General features: G+C 48.0%; 1 protein-coding gene across 1 annotated transcript; it reads right to left on the minus strand.

Moving 5' to 3' along the window:
• Positions 1–525: 525 nt before the first annotated feature.
• Positions 526–1904, minus strand: LOC611471 (dynactin subunit 2-like). Its single transcript, XM_038555115.1, has one exon. The coding sequence runs from the start codon at positions 1835–1837 to the stop codon at positions 887–889; it is 951 nt and encodes a 316-aa protein (XP_038411043.1). The 5' UTR covers positions 1838–1904; the 3' UTR covers positions 526–886.
• Positions 1905–2159: the final 255 nt, after the last annotated feature.

Below are 2159 nucleotides of genomic sequence, written 5' to 3' on the forward strand. Positions count from 1 at the left end.
GGTGGTCACATATTTCAGTTTCTGCCTATCTTGGAAGCTCTTGATTGCTCCTTCTATTCTGAATGAGAGCCTTGCTGGATAGAGTATTCTTGGCTGCAGGTTCTTCTCATTTAGGACCCTGAATATATCCTGCCAGCCCTTTCTAGCCTGCCAGTTTTCTGTAGAGAGGTCTGCTGTTAATGTAATATTTCTCCCATATAAGTTAGGGATCTCTTGTCTCTTGCTGCTTTAAGGATCTTCTCTTTATCTTTGGAATTTGCAAGTTTCACTATTAAATGTCGAGTTGTTGAATGGTTTTTATTGGTTTTGTGGGGGAGGGGGGGAATCTCTCTATCTCCTGGGTCTAAATGCCTGTTTCCTTCCCCAAGTTAGGGAAGTTCTCAGCTATGATTTGTTCAAATATGCTTTCTGGCCCTCTGTCCTTCTCAGCGCCCTCTGGAACCCCAATTAAAAGTAGATTTTTCCTTCTGAGGCTGTCATTTATTTCCCTTAACCTTTCCTCATGGTATTTTTTTTTTTTCAGAGTACAACAGCATTTAATGGTCAGAAACAGTTGTACAGTAGTACATCCAGCCACAGGAGCTGTGCTGGAGGACAGGACCCAGTCCTTCCCCTCCCCAGGCAAAGCAGTACTGGACAGGAGCTGCCCTGTGGCTGGGCCCACGTCCCCAGGGCCTGAGGGGAGACCACCATCTAAAGTCCCCCAGCTACCACTCTGTATTTGTCGGAGGAGGGGTGTAAACCCCACATGCAAGAAGAACCCCTTGACCCCAGTGTCAAATGGGATGGGGGTGTGAGAGTTATAGTGAAGGGGGAGCCCTATGTAAGCTGTTAACAGAGTTCAAAGGGGCAGGAATTACCCCTGTTCTCCATCTCCTAAAGGTGCTCACTTTCCCAGCTGCTTCATCCGCTCATTGATGTTGGCAAAATTCCCCTCAATTGTGGACAGGTTCTCACGCATGGTTGTCTGCACCTGGGTCAGGAGGGCGGTGTTGTCCTTGAGGGAGCTAGCAATCATCTGCTGTGTGGTATCCAAGTGTGTCAGGAGCTGACCGAACTGCGTGGCTTGCTCATGCAGCTGCTTGATGGTGACAAGTCTCTGCACCAGCTCAGGCAGGGTGGAGGCGATGGGGCTCCAGCGCTGTATGGTTTCATAGAGCTGGTGCACCCTGCTTTGTGTATCTGCATCCTCTACAGAAGCTTTATGCTTGGCAATCTCGTTCACCTTGCCCAGGACACTCTGTAGTCGAGCCTCCACTTGGTCCAGAACTGTGAGGTCCAGGGTGTTCACCTTTGCTTGCAACAGTTCTACAGTCTCCATAAGACAGGCTCCCTGTAGACCTGCTGAAAGGGGATTCTGAGCGTCCTGATCACAGCGTACAGTGGCTTCCAGCTCTGTCAGGCACTTCTCAAGTTCTGCAACTTTGGCAGCTTGAGAGAACTTGTCCTGTTCAGGCTGAGAATGTAGTTCGTAAGTGACAAGGTTACTATCTTCGGGAGTCCCACCAGTGGTCTTTCCCCCTGAACCAGTTCCTTTGCTGTTTTTTGTTGCTTCCAGCTGCAGCAGCAGGTGCTTAGCCAGAGCTCCATCAGGGTCAGTAAGGTTGATAGCTGCATCTGGTCCCAGCAGCTTCTCCAGGTGGGAAGCAACCAGCTGCTGCTTCAGGGCTGCCAGCTGCTTAGCCAAAACCACTGGGGTCAGCTTCTCTTCAGTGGCTGACTCCTTCACTGTTGTCTTGATTTTCTCAACTTCAGTTGTCAGCTCTTGGACCTCATGCAGTAGTTGCTGGTACTTTTGCTGGGGTGTCTCCTTCACTCCTAGACCCTCTCCAAGCATCTCATATTCTCCAGATTCATATCCTGTTCTCTTGGTTTTTCCAATACGATCTGAGAAATCAAGTCCCTCATGGTCTTTTAATTGTTTTTCTCTTTTTTCCTCAGCTTCCTTCCTTGCCATCAACTTGTCTTCTACGTCACTCACTTTTTCTTCTACCTCATTAACCCTCATTGTTAGGACCTCCAATTTGGATTGCATCTCATTTAATTGATTTTTAATTTCAGGCCCGATTAGTTCTAAATTCTCCAGTCATGAAGTCTCTTGAATCCTATGCTTTTTTCCAGAGCCACCAGTAGCTTTATAATTGTGCTTCTCAATTGGT

This window comes from Canis lupus, chromosome 13 (assembly GCF_011100685.1).
Source record: "Canis lupus familiaris isolate Mischka breed German Shepherd chromosome 13, alternate assembly UU_Cfam_GSD_1.0, whole genome shotgun sequence".
In the NCBI taxonomy this organism is placed as follows: Eukaryota; Metazoa; Chordata; class Mammalia; order Carnivora; family Canidae; genus Canis; species Canis lupus.

Coding starts and splice junctions, on each gene's coding strand:
- LOC611471 (XM_038555115.1), bottom strand. CDS start 1,837: ATGCTTGGAGAGGGTCTAGGAGTGAAGGAGACACCCCAGCAAAAGTAC.